This window comes from Oryctolagus cuniculus, chromosome 7 (genome assembly GCF_051225735.1).
Source record: "Oryctolagus cuniculus isolate XC-2025 breed Fujian yellow rabbit chromosome 7, ASM5122573v1, whole genome shotgun sequence".
In the NCBI taxonomy this organism is placed as follows: domain Eukaryota; kingdom Metazoa; phylum Chordata; class Mammalia; order Lagomorpha; family Leporidae; genus Oryctolagus; species Oryctolagus cuniculus.
In genome coordinates this window covers 108,735,298-108,754,199 of record NC_142873.1, presented here as the reverse complement: position 1 = coordinate 108,754,199, position 18,902 = coordinate 108,735,298, and the positions used below count along the sequence as shown (strand labels likewise).

The 18,902-nt window shown below is 42.4% G+C and overlaps 1 protein-coding gene across 1 annotated transcript in view; it reads left to right on the top strand.

The window, feature by feature from the left end:
• CACHD1 (cache domain containing 1) overlaps positions 1–18,902 on the top strand; it is a 247,434-nt gene that overhangs the window by 146,121 nt on the left and 82,411 nt on the right. The window contains exon 4 of the mRNA XM_002715945.6: positions 11,989–12,095. Coding sequence (XP_002715991.4) covers positions 11,989–12,095 — 107 coding nt within the window. The remainder of the gene's footprint in view (positions 1–11,988; positions 12,096–18,902) is intronic.

Here is an 18,902-nt window from a genome sequence, read left to right as displayed (position 1 = left end):
GAGTGAACCAATGGAAGGAGGATCTTTCTCTCTGTCTCTCTCACTGTCTAACTCTGCCTGTCAAAAAAAAGAAAAAAGAAAAAAAATCTATATACATCGTATTTCTTCTGATTACTATTTTAAGGGAAATAAAACATTGAAATCTAAGCAGGTGATTTTGTGTGTATGACTCTTGTTCCTTGGTTCTCTTTGTGTTACAGGTCAAATAATTGAGCAAGCTATGTCTTTGACAACTTAGCTGAATTTTATTGTTAAGTCTTGCTCTTTCCCTTGGAAAATATGTTTTAGGCTTTTACCCTCAAAGTACTGATGGCAGATCTTAGTCTTTCAAGTCATTCTTTTTGCTTATCTCACATTACCATCTCAAGTCCCTTTAAAAATTACAATCTGTAGGCAGACTAAGTGTTACAGATTCAGTCTTCATGGATATTGGTACCAGAAGGACTTGAGTTGAGCTCAAAATTCAACAAAGATTTTGCAGATCACTTGGCATGTTTGAAAACCTAGTGACATTATTTAACTTAAGTTAAAGTATTTATAAGAGTTACACGTGTTTCAATAAAATACTTTCTTATGCTTTCTTTCTATAAACAGTATTTAACTTTTGCATCCTCTGTGTGCACCTCCAGACAACCCTGTGAGGCAAGAACTCAGCCTCTCTGTGGCTCCCTATCTTTTTTTTTTTTTTTGAAGATTTATTTTATTTATTTGAAAGAGTTGCAGAGAGAGGTAGAATAGAGACAGAGAGAGTGGTATCTACTGGTTCACTCCCCAGATGGCCACAACGGCTGGAGCTGCGCTGATCTGAAGACAGGATCCAGGAGCTTCTTCCGGGTCTCCCACATCGGTGCAGGGGCTCAAGGACTCGGGCCATTTTCTACTGCTTTCCCAGGCTATAGCAGAGAACTGGATTGGAAGGGCAGCAGCTGGGGCTAGAACCGCTGCCCAAATGGGATGCCCGGTGCCTTAGGCCAGGGCTTTAACCCACTGCGCCACAGTGCTGGCCCCGCCCCCTGCTATCTTGGGTAGGAAATAATAGGCTCAGAGAGGTTGTGGCAAGGCTCAGGGGAGTGGATCTGAAATGTGTTTCCTGATTCCAAATGATTTTTAAAAAGATTTAGTTATTTATTTGAAAGGCATAGTAACAGAGAGAGGGAGAAACAGAGGAAGGTCTTCCATTTGCTGGTTCATTCACTCCCCAAATGGCTGCAACAGCTGGGACTGGTCTGGGCTAAAGCCAGGAGCCAGGAATTCCATGTGCATCCTTCCACATGGATGTAAAGGGCCTAACTACTTATGCAAATTTCCATTGCCATCCCGGGCACATTCCCAGGGAGCGGGATCAGAAGCAGAAAAGCCAGTGCTCTGTTATGAGATGCTGGCATTGCAAGCAGCAGCTTAACCCACGGTACCACAGTGGCAGTCCCCCCAAATAATTTTTTCTTCTAATAAAATACCCTAGCCAGTGCCGACATTGAGGTGAGTTATTTGCTTTTGACATAGCAAAAGTTCCCTTGCTGCGCAGCGGATTAACTCCCTGGCCTGAAGCACCAGCATCCCATATGGGCACCGCTTCTAGTCCCAGCTGCTCCTCTTCAGATCCAGCTCTCTGCTGTGGCCTGGGAAAGCAGTAGAGGATGGCCCAGGTCCTTGGGCCCCTACACCTGCATGGGAGACCTGGAGGAAGCTTCCTGGCTCCTGGCTTTGAATCGGCGCAGCTCTGACTGTTGCGGCCAATTGGGGAGTGAACCATAGGATAGAAGGCCTCTCTCTCCCTCTCTCTCTGCCTCTCTCTCTCTGCCTCTCTCTGCCTCTCTTCTCTATAACTCTGGCTCTCAAGTAAAAAATGAATAAATCTTTAAAAAAAAGGAACTGTTCCCTCAGAGACTCTCCCTGGAGAGTACCAGGTTACCCTCCTCACTTTCTAAATTGACTTAATAGGGGGCCGGTGCTGTGGCACAGCAGGTTAACACCCTGGCTTGAAGTGCCAGCATCCCATATGGGCGCTGGTTCTATCCCCAGCTGCTCCTCTTCCGATCCAGCTCTCTGCTGACCTGGGAAAGCAGTAGAAGATGGCCCATGTCCTTGGGCCCCTGCACTCACGTGAGAAGCTCCTGGCTTCAGATCAGCGCAGCTCCGGCCATTGCGGCCCTCTTGGGAATGAACCAGCAGATGGAAAACCATTCTGTCTCTACCTCTCTGTAACTCTGTCTTTCAAATAAAATAAATATTTTGTTTGTTTGTTTGTTTGTTTGTTTTGACAGGCAGAGTGGACAGTGAGAGAGAGAAAGGTCTTCCTTTTGCTGTTGGTTCACCCTCCAGTGGCCGCCGCGGCCAGCACACAGCGCTGATCCGATGGCAGGAGCCAGGTGCTTCTCCTGGTCTCCCATGGGGTGCAGGGCCCAAGCACTTGGGCCATCCTCCACTGCACTCCCTGGCCATAGCAGAGAGCTGGCCTGGAAGAGGGGCAACCGGGACAGAATCCGGCGCCCCGACTGGGACTAGAACCCGGTGTGCCGGCGTCACAAGGCAGAGGATTAGCCTAGTGAGCCGCGGCGCCTGCCCAAATAAAATAAATCTTTAAAAAAAAAAAATAAGTTGACTGAATAAGCTCCAGTCGCCTGGTTGGCTTCTCAGGCTGAACCCATGTCCTGTCAGAATTTGTATCCTTCCCCTCTGTGTGGAGTGCTTTCTAGCTGTCTGTATCTTTAGGACTGGCTCTGAGCACCACCAACAACAAGCACCTGCATTTGGATCTGCTGAGTGTTCAGCTTCCTGGATTTTCTTGTGTGGCCTGCAGACCTGCCTCCTTATAGTTATAAATTTCACAAGCTGCATTTTATGAATTTTAGGTAGAATAGGGTTTTTTATTTTATTTCTCTTTAAAATCTGGGCTCTAAAAAAGCTAAGAGATTCTTCCAGGTCTAAGAAATAGATCCTGTATTAGCAGAAAACCAGAAACCTTCCCATTAACTTTTTACATGTTCTGTCATGCAAAGTGTTTTTGAAGAAGGTCATGATTTAAAGACCGTTTTGTCTGTAATCTCTTCCTGGGGCTTTGTCTGGTATGATGAGACACATACCTACCTTCACTCTCATAGCTTTATTAACGTTTAGTATTGGGTTAGTAATTCCTTTTGCAGCTCTATGAGCCATAAAAATCGGGCTTCTGATGTGCCCTGTTTCTTTTACAGACAGGGAAATTCAGACAGGCCTTCTCCTGCTATGTGTGCCTGGGAAATGCAACCAGTTCATCTCCAAGGTCATCTGCTGTCTCTGAGATCCCTGACACTTCTCTTTGGTGTTGGTGTCATCCCACTCACAGCTGTCTGCTGTTTACTAATTACCCACTGTATGTGAGGGACAAGAACACACCCAGTTGACAACCTCTGGCCTCTAGTCTTTAGGAAGTCTCAGCCTCTTAGGTGTTCCCCATTTGTTCATTCTTTAGACATTTACTACGCTTTTACATAGTCAACTCTGGGGTGGCCCTGGGGATAAAGAAGTGCAAGAATCTCCCAGGCCGGGCAGGAGGGTGTATAAATAAACAACTGTAAATAACTGTGTTGAGTCCCTGTTAGTCAAGTGGTGGGATGGACAAGGGCGCTGAAGGTCAGCACAGAGGGAGCCTGTGGCTCCTATTAGGCCACCCTGTCCCCTATCTGACTCTTCTTTTTCCAGATACTCCTCTTGCTTCTTCTGATGCCCCCACCCCTACCTGGTGATGAGGAGGATAAGGATAAATATTTGATGTGGTAGTGAACTCACTTCCAATTCCTTCTAGATGTCATCTCTGCAATTTTCTAAGATGTCACCTGTGCGATTTTCTAAGCTTTTGTGAGAAAGCAGACTAAACGGATAATACCATCTGAATGTGGAAGTGAGACACGAGATCACAGTGGGACCTCTTCTCACTGATCTGTGATGGTGGAAAAATGGTGAAAATTAGGTCAGGTTGATACCTAGACTCTGGTGGAGAGAGGGAGATGTTTTATTGCTCTGAATGCCTCACCTTGCAAGGGCATTTGAAACCAGCCCTTATTTCCAGTCTGGCTGAGTGGCTGAACCCTGAAGGTTTTAATCCTTATTACTGATAAGAACAAAAAGAATGTGACTTATCGCTCCAATCTCTGCAGAGATGGAAGGAAAAACCATTTCTCGCAATGTGATTACACGTTGTTTGACAGCTTTTCAGTTTGCTCATTAATTTAGGTGTTTGAATAAGCAAACTCCATGGGGGGAGGGGTGAGTTCAAGTATCATTTACTTTATAAATGTGATAGTTCCTTTTTGAAGTGATCCTGCTCTTACCCCCCTACCCTCCGCCATTCAAACAGAGTTTAAATATTTGCCAGTGCAGATGTTTGATTTTTATCTTAGCTCTTTCTTTGTTTAACTTTATTCTCCGGGGTGGTTAAGTGGAAGATAAGGGGGTTCTCCTTTAATTCTTTTCAACTGGTGTTGCTCAAATATTTGGAAAGCGGCTGCTTCCCAGAATGACTTTGCAAGCAAGAGCCTGGTTCAGTGGAGGTGGAGAGGTATTCCCAGACTCGGGCAGGCAGGGCCAGGGGCTTCTGCTTGCCGTGCAGACTGCTCACACCTACACCTTGCTTTGAAGGCCCCTGCAGCTACTGGTTGGGATTTGGGCGTCCGTGGCTTTGCAGAACTGCTTGTGCTGTTCTTAAACAGCAAGCACTTCGTGTGCAGTGACCACCCCTCCCCCATTTATTCCACACTCGCTTCTTATCTGATAGGAACGGTTTGCTTTTGACCTTTTGCACTTGTCTCCGTATTGTGGCCGTGATTAAAAATGAGCCAACAAGAAAAGAATATTCCCTGGCCCTTTCGCTGCCATTGTATCAGCTTTGTGTATGGACTCAGTGATCAGCGTAAGCCTTGCTCTTCCAAGGAATCTACAGGGATTTGCTTTCTAAATCATTACCTTGGAAATGTATCCTTGAACAATACTGCATTTCACCACTCCCCTTGGCACCCACACTGGGGGTGTGGTTTTGGTGTGCTGTGTGATAAACTGGGTAGGTTTCCTTGGAAATGTTGGGGAAAGCCCAGAATTCTGAGTGATTTCCCTGGCAATCACATTCCCTAGGAAATTTCAACAAAAACCAAGAGGGATTCAGGAAGTAAACCCCAACTGGAGTCGAGTGTGTGTGTGTATGTGTGTCTCCTTTATATCTTTTCCTTTCTAAACTGGGACTCCACTGAAAAGTTGATTTACACTGTGAATCGAGGCGGAATGAAATCCAATTGGAACTCACTTGAACACTGTTTTGATGTAAGATTCAAAGCTTCTGCAAATTTATTTTATCTTCTACATTTGCTGATCTCCTGCTTGTAAATCCTGTTGAAGGAGAATAAAAATGACTGCAGCCTGATGGGAATTAAATGTCTGAAGTTCAAAGCAGTTTGCACATCAGAGCAAACGTCAATCAAATGAACATCTTGCAAGGCAGGCAGGGAGTGAATTTCTCCATGGGGAAGAGATCAAAGTGGGAGTCACAGTTCTGTTTTCTCCCTCGGGATGCAGTTTCGATCAGTTGTTCATGAAAGTAAATCCAGAAGGAAGTTTTTTGCTTTTTGGTTTTTTTTTTTTTAACTTAATGGGGGTGGGAGAGATGGAGTTATTTCTCTTGAAACTGTATTTCAGACACTGGTTTTATCTTAGGAAATAAATATAGACAACAGTCATATAATCCAATATCTCCGTTTTTTTAGAACCAGGATCTAAAAGAGATTTAGAGAGGATTTTTCTATCATCATTACTAACTTTTTAAAAGCACAGGTATAAAGAATGAAGTAAACCAAACCTCTTAAGTTGGATTGCCCTCTTAGTTTATATGAGAGTCTAGGATGTTACCAATTCTTGACCTTTCCATAAACCTGAAATTATATACATGTGACTGGCAGCTAACATACTGCTCAATGAAAAACCCCTAAGAGTAGCTGACATGTCTTTATAAAGTATCTTAAGCATGAACTTCATATTTTTCACAGTCTCCAATTTTAGTATATGTGATGTCCAAGCGAGTACCCCAGTCTCCAAATCAGGTTAAATAGCATGTTTCTTTTTATAGATCGCTTTTCTTGAAGGCACACACACATAAAATGCATTCCTGTCTTTGGCAAGGCAGTCATTCCTCTGGGGCCTGCGGGTAGCTAATGTAATAAGAATGGCTAAGCATGTTTTTCTCCTGTGTTTGCAGTCTAGTAAGAGAAGCAGGCGTTAGCACCTGGGACTGGAGCAGGGAGAGAAATCACCTTTCACTTTTGCTTCTGGTAATTACTGCTCCCAGCCCAGCAGCCCCCAAGTCCTGGACACACTGTTCCTCCTGTATCTCATAAGCACCACTGACAACTACTTCCTTACCTAACTGGCAGAGCTAGTGAGAAAAGCAGGACAAGGCTGGCTTTTCTTGTTGGCTTGGCTGATGAATACATGCTCCATGACCAAGATTCAGCAAAGTGAGGGAACTTGAGGCAGTTGAAACTAGGGTGAGATACAGCTGTTGTTGAGTGAATCCTATTGAATCAAACACCCGAAGCTTTCTGGTGACCTCGCTCTCTACCCTTTCTCATGTCTCAGTCATCCAATAAGAGTTTGTGGAGTACTCATATTCCTGGCAATGTGCTAGACCTAAGAAAGAAATGGAAAATCCCAAGTAACTTAAGATTTCATTGCTGGAAGCTGACTTTTTTTTTTTAAGGATTTATTTCGTTATTTGAAAGGCAGAGTTGCAGAGAGAGAGATCTTCCATCTGCTGGTTCACTCCTCAAAAATGGCCACAACAGGCCAGCACCGTGGCTCACTAGGCTAATCCTCCGCCTGCGGCGCCAGCACACAGGGTTCTAGTCCTGGTCAGGGTGCCGGATTCTGTCCCGGTTGCCCCTCTTCCAGGCCAGCTCTCTGCTATGGTCCGGAGTGCAGTGGAGGATGGCCCAAGTGCTTGGGCCCTGCACCCCATGGGAGACCAGGAAAAGCACCTGGCTCCTGGCTTCAGATCAACACGGTGCGCCAGCCACAGTACGCTGGCCTCGGCGGTCATTGGAGAGTGAACCAATGGCAAAAAGGAAGACCTTTCTCTCTGTCTCTCTCTCTCTCTCTCACTGTCCACTCTGCCTGTCAAAAAAAAAAAAAAAAAAAAAAAAAAAGCCACAACAGCTGGAGCTGGACTAGTCTGAAGCCAGGACCCAGGAACAACTTCTGGGTCTCCCACGTGGGTGCAGGGGCCCAAAGACTTGGGAAGTCTTACAAAAGAGACTGCAGAGAGCTTCCTTCCCCCTTCCATTGAGCACCTGGTGAGAAGCCACCAGCTGTGAACCAGAAAGTGGACTCCCCATTCACTGAATCTGCCAGTGCCATGATCATGGACATCTCAGATCCAGAACTGTGAAAAATACTTGTCAGTTTCTGTTGTTGATGAACTACTTAGTTTATGGCAATTTCTTAAAGTAACCTGAATGAACTAAGACAATCGATTAATGTTTTGTTGATAGAAACAGAGTCGAAATCTGTATCTAATGGATATGACTGTGGTACCATAGTAAGCCTGATTACAAAACAATATTTAAAAATGGGAAAAAGACTGCACAGATATACAGTTAAGAAGCAGAATGGTAGTAGTCATCTCTGAGATGGAAGGACTCATATCCTGGGACTGGAAGCACAAGATGACTTGACCTAGGCCTTGAAGAATGTGTGCAGTGCACACTGGTAAGTATCCCAGTTAGAGTCAGAAAAGCATGGATTAAGGGACCAGAAGTGTTCAGAATTGGAGATAATGGGCAACAAAGGTTGGGTAGATTATTGATAACACGTACTACATCATCATGAAACTGTTTTATGACCAACCATTGTTTACTGAGCTCCTACATTTGTTAATGAGTCACCTCCGTTTTTGTAACAAAGATGTTTTCTTTAGTATTCTTAGAGGTGATCTTTTCAGGAAAGAAAATGAAACAACCTTTACTAATAGTTCCCTGGTTTCTCTGGTCGCTGGGAGGGAGATTTCATTTCACAAAGACCCAGGGAATCTGCATGCTTAGTGCTGGACTTTAGCTTTCTCAAGGGCAGGGCTGAGGCTATGGTGCCTGCATCTAGGTGGCAGCGCCACACCCCATACTTGCCAATTTCCTGGGAGGGTTTGTCATTCACCCTCTTGAGTTACTCCTTTCAACAGTCCCTTCCTTGTGTCACTTAAAGCAGAGTGGTATATGGCTCATCCCTAAAGGGGAGTTGGGTGATAGGTTCAGGCTTCTCCTAGGTCCTGACTTGTACATGATCCATGGTCGTTTTTCCCAACTGTGAAATAGGAAATGTAAAGGGAGTTCATAAGTTATTCGGCAAAGTCCCGATTGTGAGTTGCAGACATACCTGAGAACCATTCTATTATCTTGATCTAATTCAAATTGGAATACCCTCTGTTCTTGATCTCCTTGGGACACACTAGGAATGACCTGTGCTCATGCAGAGAGCCATTCTGCCTTATATCGAAAAGAATCTGCTTGGCAGGACTGAAAGTTTTCTCATTCCTCTATAACCTGGCAAAGTCAGATTCCCCAGCCCTACCCCAGACTCGGTAAATCCAACTCTCCTAGGGTGGATCGCAGGAATCTTCATTCAAACATGCATCTCAGGAGATTATGATGTAGCTAGATTTTCAGGAAGTAAGAAGCATTCTTCTGGGTCATGGTCCTCATGTGTTAAGATTTCTGGAGCTGGCCGGCGCCACGGCTCACTAGGCTAATCCTCCGCCTTGCGGCACCGGCACACAGGGTTCTAGTCCCGGTCGGGGTGCCAGATTCTGTCCCGGTTGCCCCTCTTCCAGGCCAGCTCTCTGCTGTGGCCAGGGAGTGCAGTGGAGGATGGCCCAAGTGCTTGGGCCCTGCACCCCATGGGAGACCAGGATAAGGACCTGGCTCCTGCCATCGGATCAGCGCTGTGCGCTGGCCGCAGCGCGCTGGCCGCAGCGCGCTGGCCATGGCGGCCATTGGAGGGTGAACCAACGGCAAAAGGAAGACCTTTCTCTCTGTTTCTCTCTCTCACTGTCCACTCTGCCTGTCAGGAAAAAAAAAAAAAAAAAGATTTCTGGAGCCTTTGAGGTAATCCAGAACAGTGCTGGGCACTAAGGACGTATCTGACAGGCTACTGTGAGTACCTACTTTTAAAAAAAGAGAAAAAAAATTTACTTACTTCTTTGAAAGGCAGAGTTGCAGAGAGAGGAGAGACAGAGATTTCCATCTGCTGGTTCACCCCCCAAATGGCAACAAGCCTAAGCCAGGAGCCAAGAACTTCACCCTGGTTCCCACATGGGTGCAGGAGCCCATGTTCTGCTGCTTTCCCAGGCCATTAGCAGGGAGCTGGATCAGAAATGGAACAGCTGAGATTTGAACCATTGCCAGTATGGGATGCTGACATTGTAGGTGGCAGCTTGAACAACGCCAGCCCTGAATACCTGTTTTTTATGAGAACAGTGCTAAGTGTCGTGTGTACAACGGCGAGCAAAACCAGTGAGACATTGTGCCTGCTCTCATGGGACTGTTTATTCATGGACCCCAATCCATAAAGAATACAAATATAACCATAAATTTTAAATTGTGGCACATGCTCCGAGAGAGATGTGAGATACTTGACATACACTTGAAGAGTCATCCACTGCCAGGAGCTTTTCTGAGGAAGTCATTCATGAACAAAGACCTGAAGGATGACCAGGCAAATAGGAAAACTCAGCCTTGCATTGTCTAGTATGGTAGCAACTATTCAGTAACTATTTACATTTAAAATAAGAGTAAATAAAATTAAAAATGTAGTGCCTCCTTTATGTTAGCCATAATTCAAATGCTCAGTAGTCACATATGGCTACCATATTGGGCAGTGCAAAAATAATACATTTTCATCATCTCAGAATTCTCTGCCCTAGTCTAGAGCCACAGTGGTGTAACAAGTCTGACATACCACCTATTTTGGAAAATTAAGTTGTAGTGAGGCACAACCACAATCAATCTTTTATGTCTTCTCTGTGGCTGCTTTCACACTATAATGGCAGAGCTGAGTATTTGCAACAGACATTATGGCCCACAGAACCTAAAATATTTATTATCTGGCCTAGATGTTTGTGGGGGAATAGGGTTAATGTGGCCAGCTAGTGCATGGAGAAAAGTGAGATGATAGTGATACTGCTTTGCCTGCATGCACGCAGGCAGCTGCCAGTGTATTAATCTCTTTTTTTCTCTCCATCTGTGGCTTTTAAGGCAGCACTCTACCCGTCTAGACAAATTGGAGCAGGTCCAAGGAAGAGCAACCATGTTGGTGAAGCAACTGTGTCCTTTGAGGCCCAGTTGACGCAGTTGATATAATTCTGCACTGAAAAGAGGATGGACTAAAGGTCCCTAAATCCAGTTACCTCCTCTTTTGAGATATGTGATAAAACAAGACTAACTCACTGTGTGAAGGCCTAGTTCCCATACTAGTACAATCAGTTCAGTTTAATAGCTCTTAAGCATTATTGCTGTGGTCAGCAGATAATAAAAGTTCATGTGAGTCATCAAATTGATCTGGATTTTTAGAAGTGTCTCTCCTGGGTTATCATTGCTCTACCTACATTAATGGAATTTCATTGGTGGCATATGAGATATACAAGTTTTTGAAAACCTCATTTCCAGTTGAGTTCAATGGAAAATCTCTTAGAAACATCAGGAGTCCTCAGTATCTGAAATCCCTAATGAGTTACTTAGAAATTCAAGATTTTTCCTTTTTTTATTTAATTTACTCTGTTTTTAAAAAGATTTATTTATTTATTTGAAAGTCAGAGTTATACAGAGAGAGAAGGAGGCAGAGAGAGAGAGAGAGGTCCTCCATCCACTGGTTCACTCCTCAAATGGCTGATCCGAAGCCAGGAGCCAGGAGCCTCAAGCCTCTTCTGGGTCTCCCACTCAGGTGCAGGGGCCCAAGGACCTGGGCCATCCTCCACTGCTTTCCAGGACCACAGCAGAGAGCTAGATCCGAAGTGGAACAGCCAGGACTCGAACTGGCGCCCACATGGGATATCAGCACAGCAGGTGGTGGTCTCACCCGCTACGCGACCATGCCAGCCTCTAATTTAATTCACTCTTAATGACTACGTAGAAATTTGTTGTCACATTTTCCTGTTACAGTCTTTCAGATTGTTGTCCTCTCTAGCAAATGGCTCATTGATTCCATTTACGTTTATTGATCAGCTTGTAGCCACAGTACTAGCATTGTTCTAGCTCTACTATTAATCTGCTACATCCACTGGAAATAAAAAGACCTCAGCCTTATTTGCATTACAATCTAATAGCTGCAAGCTGTGTATCATGTACCATGAAAATTTCTGTACATTATTTCTAATTTTTTAAGTTTAAGATTTATCTTTTTTTCCTTCAGATATGAAAACTGAGGCTCAGAAAAGTTGAAGTTTTCTAAGGCCACCCAGTTGTTAGTGACAGAGCGGGGACTCAAAACCAGACTTTGCCTCTCCATAGCCAATCTTTCCCCTTCACTACTGTCTGTATAATCTGGCATTGTTTTTCAGACAGGCTAATTTAAAGAATTCTATTTTACATGTGATGTCAAAGCTCAAGTCTGAATTTTTATAATTCTAATATGAATTTTGTCATCTGTTTCCTATATGATTTTATCAATAGTACTGACTCAATTTCATTAGGAAAAGTTGGTTCCAAGATTGTTTTTTTTTAATCTTCCTAAAATTGAACTTGACTTCTAAGCCCTCTAGTTACAGAGGGCACCAGCCACCCCCAGACAGACAGACAGATACACACACATACACACACACTGTTCTGAAATGACTTGTGAGTATTTAACTGTAAAGTTGAAGTTTTACTATTTTTGGATTGATCTGTTTCTCACACAGTGTGGGTGTTATTTTTATTGGATGGCTTTTCTAGATTGAATAATGACTAAATGAGGATTTTTAATTCTCTTCTATTGTTTCAGATTTGATGGAAACTTTAATACTAATGTATCTAGAACAATTAGTTGTGATCGACTTTCTACCACTGTTAATAGCCGGGCCTTCAACCCAGGACGAGACTTAAATTCAGGTCAGTAATCTATTGATTTTATGAAGGTGAACTGTATTCTACCAGATGGAATTAAATAAATGTATTGCTTCAAACATTTTTCTATAAGATTTGAAGAAAAATATAATATACTTAATGGGTATTTCTTGCTGAAAAATTAAGCATCCGAAGAAGGATTGGAAGACAAACCATCAGACTGGAATTAAGTCATATGCAGTGATAATAAATATGAAGTAGATGTTTGTGTAACTGCTTATTGCTCCAAAGTAATACATATCTTTGCTTTCTTAATCTAGAGTACCATAACATATTCCCCCCCCCCTTTTTTTTGTCTAATGTACATTTATTGATTGATGGACCTCAGAACCCAGAGGCTTTACTTTTTAAGATGGGTGCAGTCTCAATGCTCAGATTTTTACCAAGGAAGAATCTGGGACTCAGGTCCTATACTTCCCTTATGGCTGGAAAGCTGAAGGCTCTAATCTAATTCTAAACACTAAGAACTGAAATTCTCAGTCAATTTCTCTTGTAGACACATAAGAAGGAAGCCAGAGGACCAGAATATTTACTTTTAGGGCCGCATCTAATCTCTGTCTGGGAGAGAAATTGTAGTCTTTGGGATTTGTTTAGACAAACCAGGTAATCTATTAAGTCTGGAAAGAAAGAGCTTTAAGTTTCATGCTTCTTAGGGATAATAAAATTATAACTGCTAGATAAATGGACTGACAGAACTCTGCCAGGCACAAAGCACCTGGGTCTATTTATAATGGGTTCAGCCATTTTTTTATTGGTCAGAGATTCTAGAAGGCCTCTGGAATAGGTAGGGTGTACTACTAGAAAGGAAGCTAAATAAGAATTTTTGCATTAAAACTATGACAGAACAGAGTAGAATGGGCAGAGGAAACTGGAAGATTCTACAGTTGGTACAAAGCTGGGACTCAATTCTCCAGGGTCCCAAATGTAGTACTTCCCCTCAGAAATGCTCAGAACACAAGGTACATTACTGGTTCTGAAGACTTGGCTGAAATAGCAACCTTTGAGTTAGTGTGCCTGAAAAATACACAATCTAATCTAACATTGTGTGCAAATTTTTATGATTCACATTCACTTCTGATATATTTGAATTAATCAAGAAATCAGTGCATTATTTATACAAGATTTAGAAGGAGCCACACAGAAACGTTGACAATTATCTTTTAGAGTATTTTTACTTTCATAGTAATGTTTCTAATTTTAAACTAAATCTCTTTTTTAATCAGAAAAAAAATAGAGTTAAGAAGAAATTATAAACTGTTTCCAAAAGCATTTATTTCAAATGCCTTTCTGGTAGACAGTGTCTCTCTTAACCTGCCTCTGATAATAGATCCTCAACCAGGTGTTGAGTTTGTATAGGAAACTGAGTTAAATTTAATATATGAGAATGAAATTGATATTTTGAGCTTCGATGATTCTTTATAGCCCTTGTCTCTATGTTAAGAAAGAGTGTTTTTTTTTTCTTCATACTCTTTGTTGAACTCATTATTTAGTATAGGGTTAATTTTATGACTGTAAAGCAAACTTGGAAGTAAATCATTGTGAAAATTAAGAGAGGGCATAGGAGAAGGAGGAAGAGGGGTGGGAGTGGGAGTGGGATAGGGTGGAAAGTATCACTGTGCTCCTAAATCTGTATACATGTAATTTGTATACCTTAAATAATTTTTCTAAAAATTTTAAGAAATAACATTCAGGCATCAAATCTATTGGCTAAAAATAAATAAAATTTGATTTTATGGGAAAAAAAAAGAAGAAGAAAGCGCAGTTACCCTCCTGACTATGTGATTGGGAAAGTAAGAAAGGGCAAACCTGGGCAGTCTAAGAGTAGTACTTGCTAAATTGGGGTCCACAGTGATGGTCCCTTGCCAGATCACCCACCTCAATGGACTAAATCTTGGAGAATCTGGAAACTACTGTAGTCAGCTACATTCTCATTGCCTTATTTTATGTCGGTTCATTGTTTCAGATAGTGAGCATATTGTTGATATCTATCTGTAACATTATTAATAGTAGGCCTTTTTTGTGTGTGAATACTGAAGCCATTCTTCCAGACAATAGCCTCCCATTTATGAATTGGAATGTACAGGCAGAATTCATTCAACAAATATTTATCATGTACCTTCTCTGTGGTAAACACTGCTTTTTACTAGGTCAGGAGCTGTAAATGAAACAAAGAACTAGTTATTTGGGGGCCTGAAGGCATAGATTTGAAACGAATGGACAGGCAAATACACCTGACGGATGATGATGGGTGCTATCATTGAAAAGTAATACAGGGATCAGACCGAGGGAATATTCTTGCCTGGGGATGGGTTGGGAGGAAGGAGACTTACTATTTTGCAGAAGGGCTCATCAGCAAGAACTGGGTAAGATGGGTTGTGAACCAGGAGGCCGACTGGAGGAAACATATCCCAGCAGAGGCTTTGAGTTGGAAGAAAGTGTGATGCGTTCAGAAACTGCAAGGCCTCTGCACAGGGTTGTGATGGAATGTGCCAGAGGGGTGGTTGAGGGGGTAGGCCAGAGAGGTAGTTGAAGGCCAGATCATCAGGAGCCTAACTTCACTGGCCTAAAAATTATAAGGACTTGTAGCTTGTTCCTTGAGCGAGAAAGGTGGCCACTGGAGTGGGGTAGGGATTTGCAAAGGGAAGTGACATGATTTGACTAAGGCCAAAAGGTTTACTTGGTATTGTGACAAGAGTACAAGCAAAGTTGAAAGCAGCAAAATCATTTAACAGGCTAGTTACTACTCCAAATTTCAGGCAACAAATGCTGATGCTGTTAATGATATATCGATGGTGGAGGTGGTAAGAAATGGTTGAATTCTGAATATGTTTTGAAGGGGAACCAAAGGGTTTGCTGATTAATTGGATAATGGAGCTGCAAAGGGGAGGGCCTGTCATGGTGTATGAGTAAGAAAAGAGTCAAGAAGGCCTTCTAAGACATTTAACCTATCAATGAGAAAGAGAGTTGCTGTTTACTGTGATGACAATGCTGAGAGAAGATAAGGAATCAGCAGTTGAGTTTTCTAGTAGTTAAATTTGAGATGCTCACTAGAATCCATATAGAAAGCCCTCATAGGCAGTTGATTATACAAGTCTGGAGTCCAGAGACTAGATCAGGTTAGAGAAATAAATGTGAGATTCATTACATATAGGTGGGACTTAAATCATGAGACTTACTAAGATCACATAGCAAGAGATTCAGCTAAAAAGAGAAGTGCTCAAGGGACTGCGTCTTGGGGCGCTTTACCACTTAGAAGACACTGAGGAAAGAGGAAGCAGGAAAGGACTTAGAGAAGGAATAGCTGGTCTGGTTGGGGGAGAACCAAGAGACTCATCTCCCTGAAGCCAAGAGATCAAAGGGTTTAAAGAAAGAGGGAGAGATCAACCAGTCAAGTGGTTCCAGTAAGATGAGGGTTTAGAAAACCAACCATGGGCTTTAACCCTTGCTTTAGATGAGTTCAAACTCTTGAGAATGAAAGAGAGGCGTTAGAGACAGTAAATCCAAAAATGCTTGAGGTTCACGTAGAAGAAAGCTGGAGGGCCAGGCGAGTCAAGAAGATAATTTTAAAAAGAAAAATTGCAGCCAGTTTATGTGCTAAAGGGAATGATCCAGGAAAGCAAAACTGATGACATGGGAGCCTTTTCCTTGATTAAACATCATAAGTAGTAGCATCCAAGTAGAAACAGTGTTTATTCATAGTAAGAAGGAAGGAAAAATAAGTGGGTATTGATGCCTGTAGGGTGATGGCTGTAGTGTCAAAGTGTCTGGAACTTGGGGACATCCCCTTCTTAGTGATTCTGTTTTCTCAGAGAACTGAGAAGCAAAATCAGCAGCTGAAAGTGCGGACCAGGTATGAGGAGTTAAAGACCTATTCATTGTATTATGATTACTTTCTGTGTAAAGCTCAGCTGTACAAATCATCAAGAATCCCAACAAGATGCTGTTTTATTTCAGTGTTTATTTGTTAAGGGGGAGAACATTAACATAATTGAAAATTAGGGTGGGGAGGGAAGTGGTAGGCAGAATGTGCTTAAAGACCAGATCTCAAAGTTTGATATTTCTAAGAGCATGTCCCAAGTACAAGCTACTACCTAACAAGAGTCCTTAGCACACTTGACAGAGCTGGACTTACAAGCAGCTTTTGGCAATGTTTAGGTATTTAAGAACTGACTTGACTGCATTTGAAGTTCTGTGACTTTCTCCTAGGCAGTGGCTGCATCCCAAGGTCCACACATTTGAGCCGTCATTTGTAATGCGAGAGGGGTGGTGGATGGGGAAGGGTGACCTCACAGTTCCCCCCTTTTCCTCCTCTGCAGTTCATGTCTCTTTTCAGAGCAGAATTAATGTACTCCGTAGGCTATCACATGTCTGATATTTACATCTGTAAGATGTCCAGCCTCAGGCTCTTTCCGACTGTATATAATCCATCAATGGACCCTTAATTGATAACAGTTTCGGATTGCCTTTCAGACTCACTGGAAGCAGACTCACATAAATTGTAAACCATTCTTAGCTTCATTTATCCAAAACTAAGTCATGTGTCCATCCATCCAACACACATGTGCATTCTTTTTTTTAAAACCGCCCCTACCATAACTCTACTTACTCAATTGACTCCTTGTCCCTGATACCATTCAAATAACTGAAGTTTGACAGTGCATGTGTTATATTACGGTGCTGGTAATGTTTTGCTCAGGTTCTTTCTTGCTTTTATCCACAGTTTCTCACTCTCTTTTTTTTTTTCTTTCAAATTCCTGCTGCGCTATTTTCTTTCGCGTGGCCTGATCCCTAAAGAGAGTTTATTTGAAGAGTCCACAAGGAAAGTTGCCTCTTGCTCTCTTGAGTTATGCAATTGCTGTGAGAGTAGAAGTGGGAGTTAGTCTTTCTCGGTGAAAGAAAAAGTGTCTGGACTTTCTTTATTGTGTTTGATTTAAAGAGCATTTGAAGTTGCAAACTTCGATCTTGGTAACGTTGCGGTCTTCATTGAGATACAGGATTCACGGGGTGTAAGGGGCATTTATAAGTCACGTTATAGAAGTAAATGCTACGGGAGGTGCAGGTAGGCCCTGGAGACTGCCTTTTTTCAACTTTTCAATGGTACAAAAGTGATAAGCATTCAGCAGAACCCACACTTCGAATCTTGGTCTTTAGCCAGGCTAGCCACATGCTGTAGGATGCTCTCTTGTGAAGCTTGGCAGCCCTAGCTCTCAGTTAGACACATGGTCACAAGGGGAGACCATACACCCTCTACAGTGTACTGTTTTGCCAGTGTTTTGTAGAGTTTGTGTTGTTTTCCCATTCCATCTTGCCTACAAAGCAGCTGTGTACATGCATGAGATATTCAGCTTTATTATAAAATAGCCTTAGGGCCTGTGCTGTGGCTTAGCAGGTAAAGCCACCACCTGCAGTGTTAGCATCCACATGGGCACTGGTTTGGAACTCGGCTGCTCCTCTTCCAATCCATCTCTCTGCTATGGCATGGAAAAGTAATAGAGGATGGTTCACGTGCTTGGGCCCCTGCATCCATGTGGGATACCCAGAAGAAGGCCCTGATGCCTGTCTTCGGATAGGCCCTGCTCTCACTGTTGCGGCCATCTGGGGAGTAAGCCAGCGGATGGAAGACCTCTCTCTCTGCCTCTGCCTCTGCCTCTCTGTGACTCTGCCTTTCAAATAAATAAAGTCTTTTAAAAATTAAATAAAATAGGCTTATGTTGGACTGTGTAAGACTAATGTAAGTGTTCTGAGCATGTTGAAGACAGGCTAAGCTAAGCTATGACATTTGGTAGGTTAGGTTATATTTTCAATATAAAATATTTTCCATTTACTGTGGGTTTATAGGGATATAACCTCATTCTAAGTCAAGGAGCCATATCATCTGGACCATGAAAATTATCTGTTAGATATGCATTCAAGTTTTCCTAGTAACAAAGCAGGAAAAAGGCCTGTTCAACCTAAAAGCCTAAAATAAAAAAATAAAAATGAGCCAAGCCTGGAATTTCTTGTTCTTTTTTTTATGCCCAGTTACCCTTGCTTCATAATTGTATTAGTGTCATAAAAGATATGGTAATTATTTATATCACATCTTCAGTTAAAATCTAAATTCTGGAACTTATATGATTCAGTTTGTATTCATATATGTTTGCATATTTATATGTATATATACATGAACAAAATTAAGTCAACCAACAAAGGGCCCTTTTCTTTCCTCTGATTTCCCCTTCAAGCTCTCATCTTATATTCTCAAATACTTCAAAATCTTGCCTTTCTTATATTCCTTAAAAGAATCCTATTATACTGAATTCAGAAAATTTTATTGCCCATACTTGATTATATATTATAATACATAATATAGTACACTATGATTATAATGGATATAGCCTACTTTTTTATAAACTTAGAAAACATACCCTGAGGGACCAGTGCTGTAGCACAGCAGGTTAAGCTGCCTTCTGTAATGCCAGAATCCCATGTAGACACTGGTTCAAGTCCCGGCTGCTCCACTTACTATCCAGCTCCCTGTGAATGCAACTAGGAAAGCAGCCCATTCCTTGGGCCCTTGCACTCATGTGGGAGACCCAGAAGAAGCTTCTGGCTCCTAATGTTGGTCTGGCCCAGCCCCGGCCATTGAAGCCATTTGGGGAGTGAACCAGCAGATGGAAGATCTCTCTGTCTCTCCTTCACTGTAACTCTGCCTTTCAAATAAAATAAATAAACTTAAAAAAGAAAAAAAGAAAATGTATTCTGAATATTCTCATGCATATGCACAGTGATAAGTTAAAAAGTTTGTTTTCC